At 49.6% G+C, this 23,659-nt stretch overlaps 1 protein-coding gene across 1 annotated transcript; it reads left to right on the forward strand.

Moving 5' to 3' along the window:
* The first annotated feature begins 20,402 nt into the window (after window positions 1-20,402).
* TEX44 (testis expressed 44) lies at window positions 20,403-21,721 on the forward strand. The gene has a single exon (XM_025463419.3). The coding sequence runs from the start codon at window positions 20,460-20,462 to the stop codon at window positions 21,585-21,587; it is 1,128 nt and encodes a 375-aa protein (XP_025319204.3). The 5' UTR covers window positions 20,403-20,459; the 3' UTR covers window positions 21,588-21,721.
* The last annotated feature ends 1,938 nt before the right edge of the window (window positions 21,722-23,659 follow it).

Consider the following 23,659-nt stretch of genomic DNA (forward strand, 5'->3'; position numbering starts at 1 on the left):
AAAAAAACTGAGTGGTCAATTATTACCACTATCACTACTATACCTGAGGGGCTGGGCTAAGCAGAGTGGTTCTTCCGCTGGGCTTCTGAGCATTCACTATGTGGCTGCAGTCAGCAGGCAGGTGGGCTGGGAGCTGGTAGGTCTGGGTCCCACATGACCCCACTCCTGGACCTGGTGTTTGGCTGGGGTGATGGGGGGCAACTGGGCCACGTTAATCTCATCATCAAACAGACCAGACTTCTTCACTTAGCAGCTAGGCTCCAAAAGGAGCAAGAGAAGCCAAGCCCTGGTGCAGGAACACTTTTTAAGCCTCTGCTTTATCTTGTTTCCTACTGTCGCCTTGACCAAAGCAAGTCACATGGCCAAGCCCTGATCAGGGGGTAGAGAATAGAGGCTCCATGTTTTGACAGGAGGAGCTGCAAAATACCGTGATCTCCAAAATAATATCTACCACACGCTCTTTCTTCTCTCTGCCACTACCAAGCACATCCTTATACAAGCAGAGGTGGACGGCAGCCCCAGCCTCTCTCCCATCACCCCTCTGATCAAATTTAAGTCAGATAAATGTGCCTTTCCCCAGTTGTGTCTGTGGAACACCAGTCCCATGGAGTTAGATATTATGGGCTGAATTATATCCCCCCCAAATTGGTCTACTGAAGCTCTAACCCGCCCCCCCAGTGTGATGTCATTCAGAGATAGAGCCTTTAAGAAAGTAAGACACATTAAAAAAAAAAAAGAAAGTAAGTAAGTAAGACACACGTGCACGCACACACACAGAGTCCTATATGCGCAGCTGGATGAATGTGTGGATGGGGGTTTTGTTTGCTGGACAGAGGATTTTTTTTTTTTTAGATTTTATTTATTTATTTATTTGAGAGAGAGACAGAGAGCACCAGCAGGGGGAGTGGCAGAGGGAGACAAAGAAGCCGACTCCCGGCTGAACAGGGACCCCAATTCAGGGCTGGATCCCAGGACCCCAAGATCATGACCTGAGCCAAAGGCAAATGCTCAACCGACTGAGCCACGCCCAGGCCCCTGGACTGGGGATTTTTAAGATCTTTTCCTTTTTGTTAAATCAGAACACAGATGTCAGCAGATTGTATTTTCTGAAAAATGGCCACAGCAACATTTCCAGTCCTGCATGCTGTTCCAGAAATTGTCACTCTCTCATGAAATGAGGCCTAACAGAACCAAAATACAGAATCTGGGGGTGCCTGGCTGGCTCAGGAGATGGAGCATGTGACTCTTGACCTCGGGTTGTAAGTTCAAACTCCATGTTGGGCATGGAACCTACCTAAAAAAAAAAAAAAAAAGAATACGGGCTCTGGAGCCAGACTGCCCACATACAGATCCAGCACCACCGTGTTCCAGCTGTATGATCTCGAGCACGTTGCTCATCCTTTACGTGTCCCTGGATTCTTCATCTGCAAATGGGATGATAATAAGACCATCCTCAGGGGGTTATTTTGAGGATTAAAAAATACATAAAATTAGGATGCCTGGGTGGTTCAGTCTTGCATCTGCCCTCGGCTCAGGTCATAATCCCAGGGTCCTGGAATCGAGCCCCTCACTGGGCTCCCTGCTCAGCGGGGAGCCTGCTTCTCTCTCTCCCTGCTGCTCCCCCTGCCTGTGCTCTCTCCCTCTCCCTCTCTCTCTCCCCCTCCCTCTCTCTCTGTCAAATAAATAAATAAAATCTTTTTAAAAAAATACATAAAACTCATTTTTTTAAAAAGGGACTAATTAAGGTTAAATGAGGTCATAAGCATAAGACCCTAATCCAAGAGGACTTGTGTCCTTACAAGAAGAGGAGGAGACACCAGAGTTCTGGCTGGCTGTGTGTACGCACAGGGAAGAGTCCATCTGAGGACACGGCAGGAAGGCTGCCAGCAAACTTACCAGAAACCAACCTAACACCTCGATCTTGGACTGGTGGCCTCCAGAACTGTTGTCCAAACAGCTAGCCTGGGTGTTCTGTTATGGCAGCCCACCTGAGACATCAGGGTTCCTTGATTAATTATGTTTGGGAAATGGGTGTTCATACTGATCCGCGCCCTCCTTGGAAATCCATAAGTCTCCGAGGCCTCCTTGCACAGGCTCCGAGCGGTTCCTCAGCCCAGAAGCCTATAGTTTATCACAGTGTTGCCCAAAATCACTCAAACAGGAGATCCTTTTCCTACACCTCCGATCACCGTATGAAGCCACGTTAGTTTCTAGGGGCTGTTGTCATAAACTACCACCAGCTGGGTGGCTTTATTCTCTTCACTGTTTCTAGAGACGAGATGTCAAAAACCAAGATGTCAGCAAGATTGGTTCTTTGTGCTTTGAGGGAAAATTCGCTCCATGCCTCTCTCCAAACTTCTGGTGGCTGCTGGCCACCCTGGTGACCCTTAGCCTGTAAGATGTGTCATTCACTTCACTTCCACCTCTCCATCTTCATTTGCCAACACCCCCCCACACACACACACACCCATGTCTCATTCTCAATTACAATTCTTACAATTACATCTACACATTTATTCCCAATAAAGTCATATTCTGAGGTTATGAGTGGACATGTCTTGGGTTGGGGGGGGGGCACAGTTCAACCTACTACAGAAGCCGAAAGTAGTAGGTGGCTGAGTGAGTGTGGGCTCAGAGCAGGAGTGAGTGGGATGCCTCTAGGAGTCCACCCTCCAGGAGATACACCAGGGAGAGCGCTGTCTCCTCTTGACAGTGCTGGCTTCCCAAATCCCCATTTCCTAAACCCCTTACTGACCGTCCCCCATGAACACTTTCCTGTCTTGGGCACCTCAGACTTACTGATCTAGTCACCCAAAACCTGATAGGACTTCCTGCTCCTGCTCTTCCTGCTGTGTCCTGAAAGACAGGGCCAGTCTTTTGGGGGAACATTTGCAAAAATGATGTTTGTGTATGGTGACAATATGGCAGGCAGGCTCTTACAGCGCTATGCTTCTAGGGGCCTTCTCCCAAAGCCTTCCCTAATCCCTGCTTCCTCCATGCCTCTTTCTTGTCCAGAACCTTCCACCACTGGCTTGGCTTCTAGGAGGAAATGAGAGCTCTTCCTTCCTCTAGGGAGAGCCTTCCAGAATCATCCAGGGGCCACCCCTTCCTGCCTTGGCATCTTTCTCCCGGATTGCATCCCTGTCCCACCTCCCTCCACCTGTCCACTCCTCTGTTTGCCTACAAGCCACAGGGCAGGTGAGTTTCTGGCATCTGCAGGTCCCTGGAATGCAAATAACCAGAAACAGCTCAAATCTCAGAGGGAAGGCTCCGGGAGTCTGTGCATGTGCATTTTTCTAGGGAGGGACCCAAAGCTTTTCACTGCTACACCAAATCGTTCTTTCCTGACCTAAGGAGGCTCTAACTGAACGTTTAGAGCAATAGAGCAGTGAGTAGCTCTCCCTTAGAGCAGTACCGCTGGGGACACCCGCTCAGAGGTGGAAAAACCCCTCACCCAACTCACTTTGTGTTACAGGGCCCAGTAGGAACAGACAGCAGGCACAGCGTGTCCCGACAGGTCAATCATCCCCTGGGTCAGATGTGATACCACAGCCTGCAGGGTGCCCCACGGACAGGGCAAAGCTGGCTCCATGCAGAGTGACAGCTGCAAGCCAGAGGGGTGGCTCAAGGCCGTGTCCCCTCCACATGCACCCCCACTCCCCAGCCCTGTACCCCATAGATGACTAGCAGATGGCTGGGACCGGCAGAGAGCTGGGAAGCCTGAGGGCAAAGCCCTGTGACCCACCACCCCCCCAACCATATCCCATGGTTTGGCCTCTGACTGGCCCTGTTGGTGAGTTTTGCCAACATCCTAGATTCTGGGAACCTGCACACTCCTGGGAAGGTGCGTTTGGCACATGGGGCTGTGTTGCGACGACATGTAGGTAATTTGTCTCTCAAATGGGGTAATACAGATTTTGCAAGCAGACATCTATCTTTAACCTCTTTGAGAATCTATTTGAGAGCCTAACCCTATGCTCAAGGATTCTCTATTCATCAGCGGGGGCTGCCATAGCAAAGTACCACGGACTGGGAGAGGTCTTGAACAACAGAAATATATTTTCTCACAGTTCTGGAGGCAGAGTCAGAAATCAAGGTGTCGGCAGAGTTGGTTCCCCCTGAGGGCCAGAAAGGGAGGGCTGTCCCCCATCTCTCCTTGGTTTTCAGATGCCCTTCATGTTCACATTCCCTCCCCTCAATGTGTGTCTATGTCCAAATTTTCTCTTCTTATGAGGACACCAGTCACATTGGATTAAAGCCCACCCTAAGGGGCGCCTCTGTGGCTCAGTGGTTGAGCACCTGCCTTTGGCTCCAGTCGTGATCTGGGTTCCTAGAATCAAGTCCCTGCTTCTCCCTCTGCCTATATCTCTGCCTCTCTCTGTGTCCCTCAAGTATAAATAAATAAATTCTTTAAAACAAAATAAACCGGGATCCCTGGGTGGCGCAGCGGTTTAGCGCCTGCCTTTGGCCCAGGGCGCGATCCTGGAGACACAGGATCGAATCCCACGTCGGGCTCCAGGTGCATGGAGCCTGCTTCTCCCTCTGCCTATGTCTCTGCCTCTCTCTCTCTCTGTGTGTGACTATCATAAATAAATAAAAATTCAAAAAAATCTAAAATCTTTAAAAAAATAAAATAAAATAAAATAAACCCCACCCTAATGACATCATTCTAACTTAATTACCTCTTTAAAGGCCACTGTCCAAATACAGTCTTGTTCTAAGCTACTGGGGGTTAGGACTTCAACATGTGAATTTTGAGGGGATATAATTCAGTCCAGAACAGACACCCAGGAGTAACATGAGGATGGATGGTGGGACTTGTAGGCAGAGGGATCATAGTTTGATTCTGACCTCTCAAAGCTAGTCTACACCAGAGCCCCTCAGGACACTGCATGGCCACCAGGCCAGCATCTGAGGGTCATGGGTAGCCCACTCCCTCCTCCCTGGTCCCTCAGGCACTTGCCCAGAGTCCTCTTACAGCAGCTGGCAGGCCAAACCTGAGGGTGGAGAGGCCTCAGGGTAGACCCTGGGGTGGCCTGAGGGGGTGTACGTGTGGTTTGAGGAGGGCTAAAGTACCCTTTGTTTTGGAGATGGAGGTGGGAGGCAAAGGCTCTCAGTTCAGTTGGCCTTCCAGCTCGGGAGTGGGTGTTTGGGTGGCCCCGGAATCCTATTTGCATACAGGGCCCAGACTTCCTGGGAGGTTAGGAAGAAGGAATTTATTTTAACTTGCAAATTTGTTCTAATACTTAAAGTGATATTTACTTGTTGCTGAAAGGATGAATGAATCATATAAGTTAAAAATGCACAAAAGCTTGAACGAAAAAAATTTGCCCATGATCCACCAAAACTAGAAGTCTCCGACGCTGGCTAGTCATATGTCATTTGACAGTATCATGTGCTTTCAGGATCTTAATGCAAGTAATAAATGTTACTATAGAAAATTTAGAAAATGCAGTTCACCAAAAGAAAGCAATTTTATTAAGTCATTTATAATCCCACTACCTAAAAAGACCTTAGGGTTTTTTTTACCATATTTCTTAGACTACTAATACAGTCCAATATTTTCCCATGTTTATTGGTTATTTAGATTTCGTTGGCAAATGGTCATTTCTTGTCTTTTGCATATAGTGCTATTGGGTATTAATAGTATCTTATCAATCTGTTTGGAAGCTCTATATAATAAAAAGGTTCTGAACAATTCTCCCACAAATGTGCTACTTTTGCACATGGACTATTTTGAGCTGAAGGCAATTGAGACACTGTGAGTTCAAGAGAAACTTTTGCCCCTTCCTTAATTATCTAGAAGATCTAAATTGGGGGTCTTTCCCAGAATAAGAGTCATTGCCAGGGATAAATCTATCTGAGTGACCCACCTGTATGACAGACAAACATCTAATTACCAAACATCTGCTCTTCTTAGTGTCCTGTGAATTGCCCTCTTCCCCTCTGAAGTCCCAGACCCCTATCCCATTCCTTAGCTCAGGATGGCATGCATACCTCATTTTATCTTTCTGTTTTTGAATCTGTCCTGTACGTGGGCTTCCCGCAATTAAATTAGATTTTTCTCCTGCTAATCTGTCTCGTGTCAATTTAATTCCTAGAACAGCCAGAAGAACCTTAGGAAAGTAGAGGAAATTTTTCCTCCCCAACAGTAGTATAGGCATTAACCCTTTGTGTATTATAGCAAATACTTTTACCCAGATTGTGATTTGCTCTTAATCTTTTTTTTAAAGATTTTGTTTATTCTGAAAAACAGAGAAGCAGAGACATAGACAGAGGGACAAGCAGGCTTCTCGCAGGGAGCCTGATATGGGACTCCATCCCCAGACCAGGATCATGCCCTGAGCCAAAGGTGGACATTGTTCAACCGCTGAGCCACCCAGGGGTCCCAAGCTCTTAAGTTTCTTAGTGTTTTTAGACCTGTGTCTATTTTTTCCCTTCAGAAATTCTTTACTGGCTTTTACATTTAGAGAATACTTCTTCCCCAAATGAGCCATTTTCTTTTAGTTTATTTATAAACTGTCTCTTTGATTTCTTTCTTTGCATTTGCCTCTTTAAAATCTGGAAGCAGGGGATCCCTGGGTGGCGCAGCGGTTTGGCGCCTGCCTTTGGCCCAGGGCGCGATCCTGGAGACCCGGGATCGAATCCCACATCAGGCTCCCGGTGCATGGAGCCTGCTTCTCCCTCTGCCTGTGTCTCTGCCTCTCTCTCTCTGTGACTATCATAAATAAATAAAAAAAATTAAAAAAAAATATTAAAAAAAATAAATAAATAAATAAAAAAAATAAAATCTGGAAGCAGGGCACCTAGGTGGCTCAGTGGTTGAGCATCTCTGCCTTTAGCTCAGGTCATGATTCCACAGGCCTGGGATTGAGTCCCACATCAGGCTCTTCACAGGGAGCCTGCTTCTCCCTCTGCCTATGCCTTTGCCTCTCTCTGTGTGTCTCTCATGAATAAATAAATAAAATCTTTAAAAAAATAATAAAAACGAAATAAAATCTGGAAGCAAAAGTGAGAAATTTACCCAAGGTTTTCCAAAAACCTAACCAGTTGTCCCAGCACCACTTTGTACCCCGGCCCTCCACTGCCCCTGCTCTCTGTGCCCTCAAGGGCAGTCTCAGCTACAAGTCAATCAGCCTAAAGGACCCCACATTCCCTGAGGGCCTGCAGTCCCCTGGCTGCCAGCACTCACACAAAAGCCCTAAAAAACAAACGTGAGTTTTGATGTTGTGGAGAAGACGAGTTTGCCTTGGAGACTTCCATGCAAATAACTTAAAATTTCCCTATAGAGATTTCCTTCTCCTGAGCCTCCCTGGCTCCACCCCTGGGGCCTGACCTTGCCTCCCTTCTCATGGCAGCTCCCCTGCTGCCCACCTGTAACTGGGCATTCATTCCTGAGGAAGTTCAAAACCCTCATTCCCTCTCTCCTGCACAATTGGCTGGTATGGCTTCTGGCCCAAACCCAGCTTTTTCCAAACAAAGACCTTCAGCTATCAGCATCCACCTCCTTAGAAAGCAGAGTAGCAACTGTTTTATTATTATTATTTTTTTTTGTCATTTGAGAAGTCCTTTGGGGTCCCGTCCCCACCCCATGGGGCTTATTAACCTATTTCTTCCAAACAAATCCAGTGTCTAAGTGGAATTCCCCATACCATCTGCTAATGGAGCTCTAGGGTGCTCCATCTCCTCTGTGTCTTCAACATGTAGGAAGTGGGAGTTCTGGAAGATGCAGAATGTGAAGCCCCCCTCCCCCCCACCTCCCGCTTGGAGTGCCGATATTCAGAGAGGCTGTCCTGGGAGCCAAGAGCTAGAACTGAGCACCTAGGGAACAGCCACCCAAAGAGGCAGACCCCCAGGGCCCTTCCCAGGTCCCCAAGGTGGTCTCAGGGTCCATGTGCACCACCCTCCTCAAGGTGGACACCGTCCTCAAGGTGGACACCGTCACGGGGGACGTATGGGCAGGGCAGCAGAGCTCCAGAAGTCTCCAGACCCACACTCCCAGGAGCAGCCGTAGAGCCAGGGGTGGTAACAGCCAGAGCAGTGACCATGGTGAACAGTGCACATCACAGCAGGTGTAGAGAGTGGGTGGCAGCCATAGAGACCCTGAGATAGGGGAGAGGACTTGTGTTTCCCCATGTGATTGCACAGGTTTATGGAAGCGAATTCTGACCTGCTTTAAAGGGGTGCTGGTTCCATAAGGTTAGCTCACAGGATCGTGTGGTGGTTAAGAGCCCTGGTTATGGGCGTGGCCAGATGGCCGGTTCACATCCCAGCTCTTGCCCTGACTGAGCCACACTTCTCATTTCTGAAATGGGATAATGGTATTTACCACAGGCCTTGTTGGGAGGATTAAGTAGTGCAGTGTCTGTGTGTGTGTGTGTGTGTGTGTGTGTGTGTGTGTGTGTGTGTTGAGAGTGAAGACCCAATAACCAGTCATCATTGTTCACTGCTCTGTTAGCTTCCTGGGGCTGCCACAAATTACCACAACTGGGGGCCTTACAACCACAGAAAACTATTCTCTTACAGTTGCAGAGGTCAGCCCGAAATCACAGTGTCTGCAGGGTTATCCCCGCCGCCACCACCACCCCCCAAAGCCTTAGGTTAGAATCCTTCCTGCCTCTTGCAGCTTCTGGAGGTTCCTGGCATGAGATCACTCCCTTCTCCTTCTCTCATATTGTGTCATCTGTACCCCAGGGATTTTAATGTATGGAGGTGACTAGAAGATAACACTGGAGAGGTCACTGCCAATGAAAGAATGTATTACTTACACTTGCTGAGAGAAGGGGCATCCCCGCCACACAGGGCCACATGGGAAACCTCAAGCTGGTCAGGAGCAGAAGACAGAAGTGAGAGGAAGGCACAGACCAGAGCCTTAACAGCAGTTTCTTTGGGAAGGTCAAGGCAAGGCAGGGTAAAGAATTTAGGAATGGCTAGTTTGGGATGCCTGGGTGGTTCAGCGGTTTGGCACCTGCCTTCGGCCCAGGGCATGATACTGGGGTACTGGGAACGAGTCTCACATCGATCTCCCTCTGCCAGTGTCTCTGCCTCTGTGTGTGTGTGTTTCTCATGAATAAATAAATAAAATCTTAAAAAAGAAAAAAAGGAATGACTAGTTCGAATAATTCCAACAAGCTTTGGGCTATAGGAGTGGTCTCTAGTTGCTGGTACCTGGTCCTGGAATGACTTGGGGCAGGGGCAATATTGGCTTGGTGAGTAAAGAGATAAGAAATGGGTGGTGCCTGGGTGAGTAAGATATAAGAAGATTGGTGGGATGGGGGGTGCCTGGGTGGCTCAGTGGGTTAAGCCTCTGTCTTCGGCTCAGGTCCTGGGATCCAGCTCCACATCAGGCTCCCTGCTCAGCGGGAAACTGCTTCTCCTTCTGCCTTTCCCCCTGCTTGTGCTCTTTCTCTCTATCAAATAAATAAATAAAATCTTTAACCAAAAAAAAAGGAGGGCAGGGTGGGGGTTTAGCCTTAGGTAACCCATCTGCTCCAGAACAGAGGGTTCCTGGCAAGCTGACTTGCAGGAGACAGAGGTAAATACTCTGGCCAATAATTTGACCCTGTGATTGAAAGATGCTAAACAGACTTACAAAATCTAAGAAAATACAGAATGCTTCTGTCTTATAAAGATACTAGTCATTGGATTTAGGACCTATCTTAATTCTGGATGACCTCAAGACCCTTAACTAGTTACTTAATTTAAAATTTTTTAAAGATTTTATTTAGTTATTCATGAAAGACACAGAGAGAGAGGCAGAGACCGGCAGAGGGAGAAGCAGGCTCTATGCAGGGAGCCTGATGTGGGACTCGATCCCAGGACCCCAGGATCACGACCTGAGCCAAAAGCAGACGCTCAACCACTGAGCCCCCCAGGCGTCCCTCAAGACCCTTAATTTAATTATATCTGCAAAGACCCTTTTTCCAAAGAAGGTTACATTCACAGGTTCCAGGGGTTAGGGTAAGGACATATCTTGGGGGAGGGGCACAATTCAACCCACTATAGATGCCAGTTGACTAGATTGATTTATAGTTCTGTTCCTTAGACTCTGGGGAGAAATGACAGCTTTTGCTTTTTTTGATGAGCCCTGCAGTGTCCCCTCCACAGTGGTGGCTTTTGCTGAGTGCCAGTGCAGGGAAGAATTCAAGGCAGGCTGTGGGAGGGACCCTGTGGGGTGATTTCCGGACCAGTGTGGGCAGAAGTCTCGGGATAGAGAACTCTGAACCCCAGACAGAAGGGAAATGAATGACTTAAGAGCAGTGGCCGTGGTAGCCTGAGGTCCCACGGCATTCTGGAGAGAGGATGGTGGGGCCTCCACAGCTCAGGTTCCTTGGATGACTTTCAGGCTAGGGATGCTGGTCCTTAAGGTGCCTTTGGTTGCTAGTAATGGAAAGTCCTGGCTCAACTTGCTGAAACAACTTGAAAACAAATCATCTCTCATCATAGGAAATCTAGTGGTTGGGTGTTTGATCAAGGCTTTACCCTACTTTTCTACAATCCCCATGGTTCCACTACTCTCTGTGTGGGGACTTTTTTCTTATGCCAGGTGCCCTCATGGTTATAAGAGGCCCAACTAAATGTGATCATGTACAAGATCAGAGGAGGACTACCTCTTCCTGGGTCTTCTAATGAGTAAAGAAACCTCCCAGAATCTCTAGCAGAACTCACCTCGCTCTCATGACTCCATGGCTAGCATTGCATGAAGGCCTGTGCCTTCAGTGAACCCCTCAGGGAAATAGCTTAGATCATCAGGCCCACCCCTAGAGCTGGACTGGGCCAGACTTTCTCCCTTACTATGTTCCCTCCTCACTATGGGTGCTCCAAATAGATGATTCCCATCACCCACATGCTAGTGCAGCAGAGGGTCTCGGGCAAGCCTACCTCAAAGGGGAAAGGTCCTGGGGAGGGGTGGGGGTGGTTGCTACCAGAATCCCCAGGGAGCCTGCAAAAGCACATTGCCCTGGAGCACACCCCACCCTTCATCATGCAAGCAAAGCTAATTATTCATTCACTACAGCAACTATAGGAATATTATTCATGGGGCAGGGGATGCATTTCCAATGAATGAGGTCTGGGGAGGCCCTGGGAGTCACCACAGACCCTCCAATGGACTCCAGGGCTCACTTGAAGAGACTCCTTGAAAAAGCAACTCATCCATGAGCCCTGTTGGCAGGCAGCCTGTCCAAAATGGAAGAAGATGGCTCATTGTCATCGTGGACACGCTGTCCAACCCTCCCCAAGGCTCTGTGCTTCCTAAGAGCTTTATCTCCATCACCTCCTTGCATTCCTGCATCAGGGCTGCTGGGCCAACCCAGCTGGAACTAAGGAGTCAGCACAGACCGCCCAGGTGAGGGGGTCCCCTTCAAATGGGTCCCCAGGTCACCTGCAGTTCTGCTCGGCCCCTTCATGATCACTAGAACGAGTCACAGAACTCAGGAAAACACTGGACTCAGGACTACAGTTTAGCACAAAGGAGCCAAATGAACAGCCAGATGAAGAGGTACATGGGTTGAAGGGGGGGAAGGTCCCCTAGAGCAGGAGCCTCAGTCCCCCTGGAGTCAGGGTGGCCACCCTCCCCACATGTGGATGTGTTCAGCAGCCCAGAAGCTCCCTTAGCCTCCTGGTTTCAGGGTTTTTATGAAAGCTTCATTGTGTAGGCATGACTGATTAAATCCTTGGCCTTTGGTGATTAACTCAATCTCCGGCGCCTTTCCATCCAGGTCAGGGCATGGGGCTGGGAGGTCCAAAGGACTGGTTCCTCGAGATGCAAATCCCCACCCCGAGGCTCTCTAGCCCCCTTATTAGCATAAACCCAGGTAGGATCCAAAGGGGCTCATTATTAGTAACACAAGCCACTCCTACCATGAAATTCCACGGGTTTTAGGAGCACTGTGCCAGGAAACCAGGATGAAGAGCAAATACGTATTTTTCATCATTCCACAGGTAGACTATCATTATCCCATGTTACAGATGGAGGGACTGAAGCACAGCGATTCTAAGTGACTTGCCTTAGGGCACACACATCATTAGAGCAACAGCAGGACTTGAAGGCAGGTGGCCTGCTCCAATTTAACCTTGGCTGCAACACCAATTGCCTTGCTGTGTGGCACTCTGGGGAGTCACAGAGAGTGGCCCTCCTCAGAAGGGAACCCTGATGGTCATCTGCTTCCAAGGGCAGGGCCAACAGCCTCCCTGTTGGGAAAAGATTGTAATCAGATTCAGTAGTGTGCCAGTAAACCACCAATTCACTGGGGGAAAAAAAAAAACACCCTGATTGGTAGCTGCTTTCCACAGTGTCAATAATCCCACCAAGGCTGGTTTCCAGCTGGCAGCCTGGCATGACGGAACGCAGAGCTGGGAAGAAAAGCGGCCAGCAGGCGGGTGCAAGCCGACTGCACACCACCGCAGACCGCTGTATGGGTTTGGGGGGCTTACTGGGCACGCCCAGTAGGTCTGCGGTTATGAAGAAGCAGGTGCTCCTGTGTCCGATTCCAACAGCAACACTCCAAGACAGGCTGAAGCTCCTGCTATCCTGTGGCTTTACCCCCACCCAAGGACACCTCTTCAGGTTTGATGGGCGGAGCCTTGCTGGAGCCCTCCTCACTGACAGTTGAGCATCAGCCTTTGGCCCAGGGTGTGATCCCAGGTCCGGGGATCAAGTCCCACACCAGGCTCCCTGCAAGGAGCCTGTTTCTCCCTCTGCCTATGTCTCTGCCTCTCTCTCTCTCTCATGAATAAATAAAATATTTTTTAAAAATTTCATTCACTTATTTATTTAGAGAGAGAGAGTGCATGCTCATGTGAGGGGGGTTGGGAAGGGTAGAGGAAGAGGGAAAGAATCCCAAGCAGGCTCCCCACTGAGCACAGAGCCCAACCCAGGGCTGACCCCAGGAGCCTGAGGCCATGACCTGAGCCAAAATCAAGAGTTGGAAGTTCAACAGACTGAGCCCTTTTATTATTTCTTATATGTATTTTCTGATTTTGTTACAATAATCGGAATAGCGTTTGGGCAATTTGCTTTATTTCCTGTCAGCTTTTCCCCAGTGGAGTCTCTTCTTTGTGTCTGCGCTCACCGTAGAGTGGATCTTGTCTGTGTTCCCCACCCAGCATCCATCTGTCTTCTTTGGGGTACAGCACCCCAAAGAATCCTTCAGGGACCTACTCCGATACCACTTGCAGGCCTTCTGTGTCAGTGGGGCTGACCCCATGCCCCCACTGCAGGCCTGACCAACTAGGATGTGGTTGGCAGGCTGTGGAGATCCCTTCGGAGAAGGACCCAGGAGCCCACAGGGCCCAGGCCTGAGGTTCACCACAACTACGTAACTAGCGGCGTCTCTGCGCTGGCCCACAGCCGCTGGCAGCCTGCACACCAAGGACATCCTCCTACAAATCCAGCATCAGGGGCAGCCCCGGTGGCTCAGCGGTTTAGTGCCACCTTCAACCCAGGGCCTGATCCTGGAGACCTGGATCGAGTCCCACATCGGGCTCCCTGCATGGAGCCTGCTTCTCCCTCTGCCTGTGTCTCTGTCTCTCTCTCTCTCTCCCTCTGTCTGTCATGAATAAATAAATAAAATCTTTTAAAAAAAGAGTGAAAAATTTTTTAAAAATCTAGCATCAGTGAGAAAGGGGAGATAGGAGAGGGAGCGAGAGAAGATGGAGCCTTGACATTACACTGAGCCCCTGCTGTAGGGAAGTTTTCCCTTAGACTTCATAGGTTTCTGTGAATCAACAAATTCCTTTTTTACTATTATATTGAGCTTAAGCCAGTCGGAGTTGGGTTTCCATTGCTTCCAGCTGAGAGTATTGGCAAATACACGTAGTGTGCGTGAAATAATGTATCCTGCTTTTTATTTTTTTAAGATTTTATTTATTTACTTATTTATGAGAGACGGGGGGGGGGGGGGCAGAGGCAGAGGGAGAAGCAGGCTCGCCACGAGGAGCCCGATGGGAGACTCAATCCCAGGACCCCAGGATCACAATCTGAGCTGAAGGCAGATGCTCAACCACTTTGCCACCCAGGTGCCCCAAAGCAAGAAACTTTCAAACTAAATTAAGGGGGAAAAAAATTCTTAGATATATTTTCTCTTATATACGAGTGCATACATATATTTCATATAACGAGATAGATATACATTATGTTCTACACCAATGCTGTCTAATATTTATGTGTAAAAAAATAATATTTTGTCCCTAAATTTTAATAATCATCTCTGCTCTTTGACATTAATCTCTCTTTATTCTACTTTCTCTTTCCTTGGCACAGATTCTTAAGGCTTGTGAGATTTTTTTTTAAGATTTTATTTATTTGACAGAGAGAGAACACAAGCAGGGAGAGCAGCAGGCAGAGGCAGAGGGAGAAGCAGGCTCTCCACTGAGCAGGGAGCCCAATGTGGGGCTCGATCCCAGGACCCGGGGACCATGACCTAACCAAAGGCAGGTGCTCAACCAACAGGGCAGCCAGTGCCCCAAGGCATGTGAGATTTAAGCAGGGTAAGTATAAAGTCCAAAGTGTAGAATCAAAAGTCGAATTCCAATAGAAGAGAAGGACTAGGATCTTGGCTTCAAGGCCTATGAAGAGTGCCTGACAGTGTTAATGGGCCACAGGCTATCCATGAGATGATATCAAGGTGGGGGTGGGTGGGGTGGGAGATAGTTTGTGCTCTAGAGTCACGCAGATGCCATTGAGCTTGCTTGCTGTGTACTTAGTCTTTCTAAGTCTTCCAAACTCCACTCAGTACTTTCCGTTACATCTCCCTGATGGAAGCTCTTACCTAGCTGCAAGGAAGGCTGGGAATATATATATATATATAAATTTTATTTATTTATTCATGAGAGAGAGGCAGGGACACAGGCAGAGGTGAGAAACAGGCTCCATGCAGGGAGCCTGACATGGGACTCGATCCCAGGTCTCCAGGATCATGCCCTGGGCTGAAGGCAGCGCTATACCACTGAGCCACCGGGGCTGCCCTGGGAATGTATTCTTTTGGCTGAGCACGTAGCCACCTGAATAAAATTGTGATTCTGACACCAAAGAAGAAAGGCTACTAGGATGAGCAACCAGCGGTCTTCTCCACAATTCTTTGACAAGGTACAAGGGTGAACCAACTGGCTCCTCCCACCCCAACCAACTTGGGTTTGCCCAGTGGCCTCTGACATGGCAGCAGAGGTCTCATGAGAAGAAATACTTAACGAGCATTGAGCCTGGTGCTCAGGAGAAGTGATACCAGCTGTTACCTACTGATGTGATGATTAGGGTCGGCCCCTGTCTGTATTATCCAGTGGCCTTGCCATGCCAGTGATTTGATATTTTTAATATCCCACCCTGGATATAAGGTGGGGGAGAGCTTGTGTTCCAAAGTCAGAATTCAAAACCCAGATTCAGTGCTTATGAATAGTGTGACTTTGAATGAGCCACTTACTCCCTCTGAGGCTCAGCTTCCCCACATGTAAAATGGGTGTAATGCTAGATGCACACCTATCCAGAGACAGTAGAGTAGCTGGAAGGATTAGGTGCCTGGCTGCTTCTCCCACCTGTGGCGAGTGCTCCTTAGCCGATAACCCGAGGGGAAGCACCCAGGTCTAACGGAATACAACCTGCTGCCCCAGCCCCCTTCCTAACAAAGAGCACAAGTGCAAGGAGGCTTGTCTGGGTCTGCACTTTTCCAAGGAATACTCAGGGGTTTATGGATCTCTTGTTATTCCCTGCCCCTCCAGCCCCCTTGAACAGGGAGAAGATGGAGATTATTCATCCCGTGTCACAAGGAGTGCAGGTGGCGAGCCTGCAATGTGCAGCTGTGCCCACTGTCACACTCAGGCCCCACGCTGGCAGCCGCTCAGATGCCGGACACGGACCTGCATTCCCCCCTCAGCAGCCCTCGCACCCTGTGCCTGTGAAGGAGCAACAGCCCTGATGATGTCAAACATTTGCTTGGCCACACCCTCAGTGTTCTCTTCCCAGCACACTTGCTGAAAATGGAAAGATACTCCAAAAAGGAGGGGGGAGCCTGGGTGGCTCAGTCGGTTAAGTGTCTGACTCTTGGTTTGGGCTCAGGTCCTGATCTGAGTCATGGGATCGAGCCCTGCACTCAGCATTGAGTCTGCTTGTCCCTCTTCCTCCCTCTTTGCTCCTTCTCAAATAAATAAAAGCTTAAAAAGAAAAAAAAAAAAAAAAAGGAAAGATATTCCATGTTCATGGTTGCAAGAATTAATATTGTTAACATGGGGGCACCTGGCTGGCTCAGTTGGTAGAGCATTTGAGTCTTTTTTTTTTTATTATTTTTTAAAATTTATTTATTCATTAGACAGATAGAGAGAGAGAGGCAGAGGGAGAAGCAGGCTCCATGCAGGGAGCCTGATGCAGGACTCAATCCCGGGGCTCCAGGATCATGCCCTGCGCTAAAGGCAGGCCCTAAACTGCTGAGCCACCCAGGGATCCCTGAGCGTTCAAGTCTTAATCACGAGGTCCTGAGTTCAAGCCCCATGTTGGGCTGAGAGCTTACTAAAAAATTAGCAAAATAATTATTTTTAAAAAGATTGTATTTATTTATTCATGAGAGAGAGGCAGAGACACAGGCAGAGGGAGAAGCAGGCTCCCTGCAGAGAGCCCGATGTGGGACTATGATCCCAGGACTACGGGATCATGACCTGAGCCAAAGGCAAAAGCTCAACCACTGAGCCACCCAGACATCCCTAACAAAATAATTATTGTTAAAATGTCCATAGTGTCCAAAGCAATCTACAAATTCAATGAAATCCTTATCAAAATACCAACAGAGGGGATCCCTGGGTGGCGCAGCGGTTTGGCGCCTGCCTTTGGCCCAGGGCGCGATCCTGGAGACCCGAGATCAAGTCCCACGTCAGGCTCCTGGTGCATGGAGTCTGCTTCTCCCTCTGCCTGTGTCTCTGCCTCTCTCTCTCTCTCTCTCTCTGTATGACTATCATAAATTTAAAAAAAAAAAAAAAAACCAACAGAGGGGCACCTGGGTGGCTCAGTTGGTTAATCGTCTGCCTTTGGCTCAAGTCATGATCCCACGGTCCTGGGACCAAGTCCCACACTGGGCTCCCTGCTCAGCAGGAGTCTACTTCTCCCTCTCCTTCCACTCCTCCCCACTGCTCATGCTCTCTCTCTCTCTCTTTCAAATAAATAAAATAAAATCTTAAAAGAAAATACCAACAGCATTTTCCCACAGAACTAGAACCAATAATAGCAAAATTTGTATGGAACCACAGAGGACCCCAAATAGCCAAAGCAATCTTGAAAAAGAAGAACAAAGCTGGGCATCACAATCCCAGGTTTTAAGATATACAACAAAGCTTTGGTAATCAAAACAGAAAATAGAGCACTTGGGTTGCTCAGTGGTTGAACATTTGCCTTAGGCTCAGGTTGGATCCCGGGGTCCTGGGATCAAGTCCCACATCAGAATCCCCATGGGGAGCCTGCTTCTCCCTCTGCCTATGTCTCTGCCTCTCTCTGTGTGTCTCTCATGAATAAATAAATAAAATCTTTTAAAAAATAAATAAATGGTGCTGGGAAAACTGGATAGCTACATGCAAAAGAATGAAATTGGACCACTTTTTAACATGATACACATACAAAAAAACCTCGCAAGATGTAAAGAGCTAAGTGTGAGACCTGAAACCATAAAAAATCCACACTTTCTCATTCTTTGCAGTATGGATAGACTGAGAATTTTCCAGATCTTTAAGTTCTAATTCCCTTTAGCTTAATAATTCCATCTTTAAGTTAGTTCCCTCCTTTCAAAGTCTACTATAAACCATCAAAGCAACCAAGCCACACCTTCAATATTTTGCTTAGAAATTGCTTCAAGGGATCCCTGGGTGGCGCAGCGGTTTGGCGCCTGCCTTTGGCCCGGGGCGTGATCCTGGAGACCCGGGATCGAATCCCACATCGGGCTCCCGGTGCATGGAGCCTGCTTCTCCCTCTGCCTGTGTCTCTGCCTCTCTGTCTCTCTCTGTGTGACTATCATGAATAAATAAATAAAATCTTTAAAAAAAAAAAAAAGAAGAAATTGCTTCAGTTTCTGCTGTTTTCGTGCCACCATAATGGTGCGCGTGAGTGTCCTGGTAGATGCTTTCAAGAGCATTAATGATGCAGAAAAGAGAGGCAAATACCAGGTTTTTATTAGGCCATGCTCCAAAGTCATCATCCGGTTCCTAACTGTGATGATGAAGCATAGTTACATTGGAAAATTTGAAATCATTGATTCTCAAGGGGTGGGAAAATTGTTGTGAACCCCACAGGGCAGGTTAAATAAGTGTGGAATGATCAGCCTCAGACTTGATGTACCACCCCAAAGATCTAGAAAAATAGCAGAATAATCTGCTCCTGTCCCACCAGTTTGGTTTCATGGTACTGACAACCCCAGTTGGCATCGTGGACCATGAAGAAGCAAGATGAAAACACACCGGAGGGGGATGCCTGGGTGGCTCAGTGGTTGAGCGTCTGCCTTTGGCTTAGTAGTTGAGTGTCTGCCTTTGGCACAGGGTGTGATCCCGGAGTTCCAGGATCGAGTCCCACATCGGGCTCCTACAAGGAGTCTGCTTCTCCCTCTGCCTGTGTCTCTGCCTTGTCTCTCGTGAATAAATAAGTAAAATCTTTTAAACACACACACACATGCAGGAGGGAAACTTCTGGGATTCTTTTTCTAAGGATGTAATACATACATGTAAATATAATACTTCAATGGGAAAAAAAAAACGAAGAAATTGCTTCAAATCCTTCCGATTCCATTGCTCACAAACTCTACCTTCCAGAAAACATTAGAACACTATCGCAATTCAGCCCAGTTTTTTTGCCACTTTATAACAAGGTTCACCTTCCCTCCAGTTTCCAATAACACGGTCCTTGTTTCCACCTGAGATCGTATCAAAATGCTTTTACTATCAATAGTAAATTCAGAAAAGAAAAAAAAAAAAAGTAAATTCAGGATTATTGGAGGTTCTCTGAGAAAACTGAGGATTTCACTCCAGAGGTCTCCCTTCCTTTCTAGCTTTCTCCAGAATCATCCTTAAACATCTTCACAGCACTGAGCTTCTCTGAGCCCACAGCTCAGACTCTCCCTGCCTCTGCCCATAACCTAGTTCTAGGGCTGCGTCCACATGTTTAAGTGTTTGCTACAACAGCCCCCTGCTTCTCAGCACAAATTTCTGTCTCAGTCTATTCGGACCACTATTACAGAACACCATAGACCAGAGCAGGTGGGGGGGCTGCTTATGAACATTGGAAAAAGATTTAAGTAAACTCTATGCCCAACGTGGGGCTCACACTTACCACCCCCAGGATCAAGAGTCACGTGTTCCACTGACTGAGTCACCCAGGCACTCCCAACAGAAACTTATTTCTCACGGTTCTAGAGGCTGGGAAGTCCAAGATCAAGGCCCACGTGGGTTCAGTGTCTGGTGAGGACCTGCCTCCTGGTTTGTAGATTGCTGCCTTCTGGCTGCATTTCACATGAAGGAGGGCACCAGGCAGCTCTTTTATAAGGGCACCGATGCTGTTTGTGAGGGTCCCATCCTCACGACCTAACCACCTCCAAATACCATTACATTGGAGATTAGCTTTCAACCTCTGAATTTTGGGGTGGAACACAAACATTCAGTCTATGGCACCCCACACCAAAGACAGTCATTGGGATGCCTGGGTGGCTCAGCAGTTGAGCATCCTGCAGGGAGCCTGCTTCTCCCTCTGCCTATGTCTCTCCCTCTCTCTGCGCCTCTCATGAATAAATAAATAAATAAATAAATAAATAAATAAATAAATAAATAAATCTTAAAAAAAAAAAAAAACAAAGACAGTCATTGCCAGGGGCTGTGCAGACTCTCAGCCTTCACTCATTTCAACTCACCACTGCTGGGAAACTGACTCTCTGCAGAAAGACTGGCCAAATCAGAGTCCTCAGTCATCAGCATGGACAGACAGGTACTGGGGCTGGCTCCTTAGAATATTTATGATAAATCGACATCTGTGTCCCATGGTTCCTGTGGGCACCAGCACCTGTACCTATATATATCCACTTTTCTCCCAAAACATTTGCCTCTCTTGGGATGCCTAGGTGGCTGAGCGGTTGAGCGTCTGCCTTTGGTTCAGGTCCAGATCCCGGGATCCCGGGATTGAGTCCCACATCGGGTTCCCCATAGGGAGCCTACTTCTCCCTCTGCCCGTGTCTCTGCCTCTCTCTGTCTCTCATGAATAAATAAATAATCTTAAAAAAAAAAAAAAAACTTGCCTCTCTTTCATGATGTACCTGCAAACTCAGCTATAGATTGTCCTGCGGACTCAGCCCACTAGGACAGCCACTCCAGAGGCTCAGGACCCTTGCTGTGCAAGTAGCTATGACATCGCCAGCTGCCTACAGCCCCCTGTGATGTCACCACCTGAACAACTTGGCCCGGCAGGGCTGTGGCCACTCTGCAGCCAGAGCAAGTGACAGAGGACCTAGATGACCACCACGCCCTCGAGAGAGTCCAGAACTGCCAGCATCCCCACAGACGGCAACAGCAGATCCCCGGATGGTCCAGGAGCGGGGTCCCAAAATCAGGTGGGACCAGCGGCTAATGGTGCCATAGCATCACCTGAACAGCAGGATGTAGATCAGGCCTCTGTCGATTCGGTGACCTCCAAACCCACATCAGCATCTGGGGACCAGGACAGCTATGCAGTGGCTGAAGGGCACAGCCAGGAGCCCAGAGAGGCCTCAAACACTCTACAAATGTCCACAAGCCCCCAGGACCCAGCATGGGATAGACAAGGGCAAGATTCCAGGATGATTCAGGGCCTTCAGACCTCCCAACGTGACTCCCTGGCAAGAGAAGAGACCCCACAATCGGCAGGCATCCCGGACAGAGAACAGGAATCAGCCCCAACCACCCCAAGCGCTGAGGTGCAGCCCTCCAGAGCCGTGGATGCCCAGCCCGTGGGGAGCGGGGCAGACACGGCTAGGCAGCCGCGCGGTCAGGACACCAGCGCCACCGAGTCTATGGAGGCAGATCCTGAGCGTCCGGAGCCCGTGAGCCTTGACACCGAAGCTTTGCCAGGAGCTGAGTCCCAGGGAGTGACCGAAGGGGATTTGGGGGAGCGCTCCAGAGACCTGAGGAGGCCTTCAGTGGCCCCAGGAGGCAGTGGCCCACCCTCGCCCGGCCCCCAAGAGGTGGCCCTGGGGGGGAGGTCCCTCGACTCCAGCCTTTGCATGGCCAACGAGGAGGACAGCTATATGCGCTCCATGACCAGCCTGCTGGGCGGAGGCGAGGGGTCCATCAGCTCCCTGGCAGACGTCCTCGTGTGGTCTGAGACCACCGTGGGCATGGCCTCGGCCCTGCTGGCCTCCGGCCACAGCTCGGTGACAGACCTGCTGCACAGCCCGGGGCCCAGCCTGCGCTCCGTCTCCAGTATCCTGGGGAGCACCTTCTCCTCTGGGCTGATGGCGGGGACCAGCCTGGCCCTGCGCTCTGTCACCCACCTGCTGGAGAGGGTGGAGCAGAGGACCCTAGAGGGCGTCCGCTCGGCCGTGCGCTACCTGACCAGCCACCTCGTTCCCCACCAGGCCCATGCCAGCCCAAACTCCGGCTAGACCCCAATAAGGGAGCCCTCCAGGGGCCGGCTTGGCAGCCTCTGAGAGCCCAGGGCCCCGCATGCCTGCTCCCCTGCCCGCCCCTGCACTGGCCAGCTCTCCCCGGATCAGGCAATAAAGCACTGGAGAGCGTTTATTTTCTAATCACAGAAAGGTGTCCCCCAAGGGCTTCTCGGGTTGTCCCACTGGGGGGCTGGAGGTTAAAGTCCAGAAACAGAATAGCCTAGCAGGACTGGAGGGCCAGGTGTAGGGGTCTCAGTCTTGCAGACATTGACTCTGGCTAGACCTCCAACCACGTAAATATGTTCCTGAGGAAGTAAGGCCTGACCCTTCCCCAGGGCCTGCTGGCCTAGCAGGCTGGGGGGTGCCCTACCGGCATCGGGGGCTGTTGGGGGGGACCTGCTGGAGCTCTCTAAGTGGGATTGAGAGGTCAGAGCCAGACCAGTGTGGGTTCACACCCTCATGCTGTTACTGGTCCTGGGCAAGTCACTTCACCCTCTGAATCTCCGGTTCTCCCCAGTAGGATAGATAAGGAATCCATACCATGAGGGTGTTTACGAGATGTAAGGAAAACATTGCAGGGCCTAACACATGGTGTCTGGCACTTAATAAGCTCACACATTACACGTGCTGTTACTATCCTCAGTAGACTGGGGACACGGCAGGAAAAGGGGTCTAGGTAGAGGGACCAACCATCCCTGTTTGCCTGGGATGTGAAGGGTTCCTGGGACATGGGACTTTCAGATTTTAAAACCAGGAAAATCCCAGGCAAACTAGGACAAGCCGGTCACCATAGACCCAGGCTTCTTTATAAATGTCTCTGTTGGAAAGGGAGCACCTGTTGTTGGAAAGCCACCAGCCCACCCTCTGTCTGCATACCGTGCCACACGAGGCAGGTGACTTGGTGAGCAGAGCTCCGGTGGCACATCAACCCCACTCTCGCCCCTGGTGCCTGTGCCAGTCGCACCCTGCACCCCTCCCTGCCTCAGCCCTGGCCGTGGTATCATTCATTCCACCGTCTCCAAGTGGGAGCCCTGGGCTGAAACCGGCTCATCGATGTATTTGCCTGTCCTATACGGTGTTTCTCAAATCTTGTGTTAATTGCTAACACTTAAAAGGCAGGAGATTTTAACATAAAGTGACAGATTAAAAAAATAGATTCCTGCTTCTCTTAAAAAAACCTAGAGGCCTTATTTTTTCAAAGCAACCAGCAGCCCAGCTGCCCTCTTTAGAGAGACCTACCTGGCCTGCAGGGTGATTGATGTCACCTGGCCAGCGCCCAGAGGTGTGCCTTTGCCACCCCTACCCCGCTGATGGCTCCCTCGAGGAAGTGCGATACCAGGCCCCAAGGGGATGCAAAGACAGACCAGGTGTGTCTACCCCCTCTTCTCCAGAAGCTGCTATTTCCAGTAGGTGAGACATGAACTGTCTTCATAGTGAAAGCGAAAACTTCAGGGGAGGAAGATCACCAATTTAGATCCTAGTAATCAGGGTCTTCCAGAGGAGCAACTGAGTCAGATCTGAAAAGAGAGGAGCGGTGGTGTTCCCCGACAGAGGGGACGGGAACACAAGCTGAAGCAGGTGTGGGAGGGCGGTGGGCAGCTCAACCTGAGCTGAACCCAGAGCCGAGAACAGGTGACCAGGCTGCCAGGGTAGACCCCAAATGCTTTCCACAATTTCTGAACCAGGTAAGTGCCACTGTCTGGCAGAGAGAGACTGGCAAGGTGAAGGAAAGATTGGAAGGGACAGAAACCGAACTCAAGCCAGATCAGCTGCTGGGAATAGCCGAAAAGCACCCAGGTGGGAGCTGCTGGACCCAGGCTGGGCCCTGTCCTCAGGGCTCCATCTCTGCAACTTTGCCCCCTGCCCCCGCCCTGCCCCGCCCCAGCAGGCTACTTTCCTGGCGGCTGAGCCACCTTCCTGGAAAGACAGAAGCCTTGTTCTTACCAGCTGTGATGGGTTTGGGCCCCGTGCTCCCTCCGGCACCAATCACTGAGGCTCACGCCCACCTAGGGGAATGGGGGGGGCACCAGGGTCAGCCCGGCAGTGAGGGCTCCCCCTCCACAAGGGCT

Source organism: Canis lupus, chromosome 25, assembly GCF_003254725.2.
Source record: "Canis lupus dingo isolate Sandy chromosome 25, ASM325472v2, whole genome shotgun sequence".
NCBI lineage: Eukaryota > Metazoa > Chordata > Mammalia > Carnivora > Canidae > Canis > Canis lupus.